At 36.9% G+C, this 1,862-nt stretch overlaps 1 protein-coding gene across 2 annotated transcripts in view; it reads right to left on the reverse strand.

Moving 5' to 3' along the window:
• The window catches only part of LOC107041858 (GPI transamidase component PIG-S), a gene marked incomplete at its 5' end in the record, with an annotated part of 124,956 nt that extends 123,335 nt beyond the window's left edge, over positions 1-1,621 (reverse strand). For both annotated transcript variants that reach the window (XM_015262655.2, XM_015262656.2), the window contains 2 exon segments: positions 916-1,265; positions 1,335-1,621. In XM_015262655.2, coding sequence (XP_015118141.1) covers positions 916-1,265; positions 1,335-1,621 — 637 coding nt within the window.
• Between the last annotated feature and the right edge of the window lie 241 nt (positions 1,622-1,862).

The raw sequence follows: 1,862 nt of genomic DNA on the forward strand, positions 1-1,862 counted from the left end.
CCCCCCCCCCCCCCGTCAAATTTCAATCTCCAGGGGAACTATCAATCGGGATTTTCATAATCGCTCATAAGCTATTTTCTCCTTCGATGGAATAAATAAATAACTCCACCACTGTGATGGGTGATATTTCCTAGAAATTATTTTTTTTTATCCCAGAAAATTTCATTTCTGGCGAAAATCCAAAAACACGTTTTCTGCATTTTTCCATGTTCTTTCAAACGCAAATGATTTTATAAAATTCTGACCCATAGTTTTTTTTTTGAAAATTTTTATAGGGGTAGTTTACACCTTAGATTTCAACCCCTGAATGAACTATCAATTGTGATTTTCATAATCTCTCACCAGCTATATATTACCTTGATGAAATGGATAAAAAACTTCACCACTGTGATGGGTGATATTTCCGAGAAATCATTTTTTTCACCCCAGAAAACTTCAGTTCCGGGGAAAATCCAAAAACAGGAATTCTGCATTTTTCCATGTTCTTCCAAATGCAATTGGTTTTATTAAATTATGAGTCATATATATTTATTTTTGGAAAACAAAATTTTGATGGGGTAGTTTACCCCCCCAATTTCAACCCCCGGAGGAACTATCAATTGTGATTTTTATAATTTCTCACAAGCTATTCATTACCATGATAAACATTTATAAAAACACCCTCCTTATAGGTGGGATTGAAAGATCACCCCCGAAGGTGGTCACCTTCTGACCATGATTTCCCCCTTAAAGCCGCGTATTAGCCGATAAAAAAATACGTGTCCTTTAGTTTTGAGTCCTCTGCAACATATATGAGTTTGATCAAAATCGGAGGGGAACACCTCCCTAGTGTTCCTTGTGACTCATTTCCAAGGCAAATTAGAGAATAAAACAAAATCACATTTACAAAGCTAAATTTGAGTGAAGTAGGCTTACTTTTGGTCTTCAGGAAAGTACAAAAGTGCTAGTAGAGACGGGTCCGTAAAAGCGGCCTCGGCAGTAATAAATGCTTTTTTGCTCAGCAGAAATCCCTCAGTCAATTGTCCTCGTTCCAATTTTTCTGCTGATCGCTGTACGAGTTCAAGTACACTTTTTATCCTATTAGCAACGGTATCTGTAATGACAATATTACTAATTTCTTCTAGCAACTGTGCCAAAGATTGCAGAGTAAGTTTTGCAGACGTGAGCTGTTCAATGGCACGAACACGCAGAAGAGCATCCAACTCCCATTGCCTCGGTTTGGAGTCAACGAGAGGGATCACTTGAGCCCCTAGAATGATGTCATCCTGTAAGAAAATATCACATTATCAATTGAATGATTGAGACAATTTTTTTTTCCGTAAAAGTAGACTTACTGGATCTGGGATGCCTAATAGACGCCTCAGTTGCGTCAAAAATGCTCCCATAATTGTTGCAGGACTGACGTTGAATTTAACAAGCTCATTTTCGTTCAATGCTGCACAAATTTCTGATTCTGGATTCGAAATTACAACAGCACCCCATCGCGGAGATAGAAATCCTTCCAAATTATGCAGCGATCTCATTCTGTGGCCTTCTCTTGTGTAAATGCGAAGTGGCGCAGTTTCACACGGGACCATGTATATGACTAGATTGATACAGGGATGAAGACTCACCTGAGAAGCTAATTTCAAGATTTTTGTAAATGATAATTCAATTGAATTAATTAAATCAACAATATATAGAAGTAACAACGTTAATTTATTAAAATGGTTGTATTTTTTTACTCTGACTGGTTTTATTCGAGAAGAAAAAAACACGTGAGCGTATCCGTCAATACTGTATATAAAGAATTGCCTTTGAATTGTAAAACCTTTTCTGTATTCTCCATCGGAATGTCGAATCCAAAACAAAAAAAATTAGCG

The sequence above is a fragment of the Diachasma alloeum genome, unplaced genomic scaffold (assembly GCF_001412515.2).
Source record: "Diachasma alloeum isolate Michigan unplaced genomic scaffold, Dall2.0 Dall_scaffold_00382, whole genome shotgun sequence".
NCBI lineage: Eukaryota > Metazoa > Arthropoda > Insecta > Hymenoptera > Braconidae > Diachasma > Diachasma alloeum.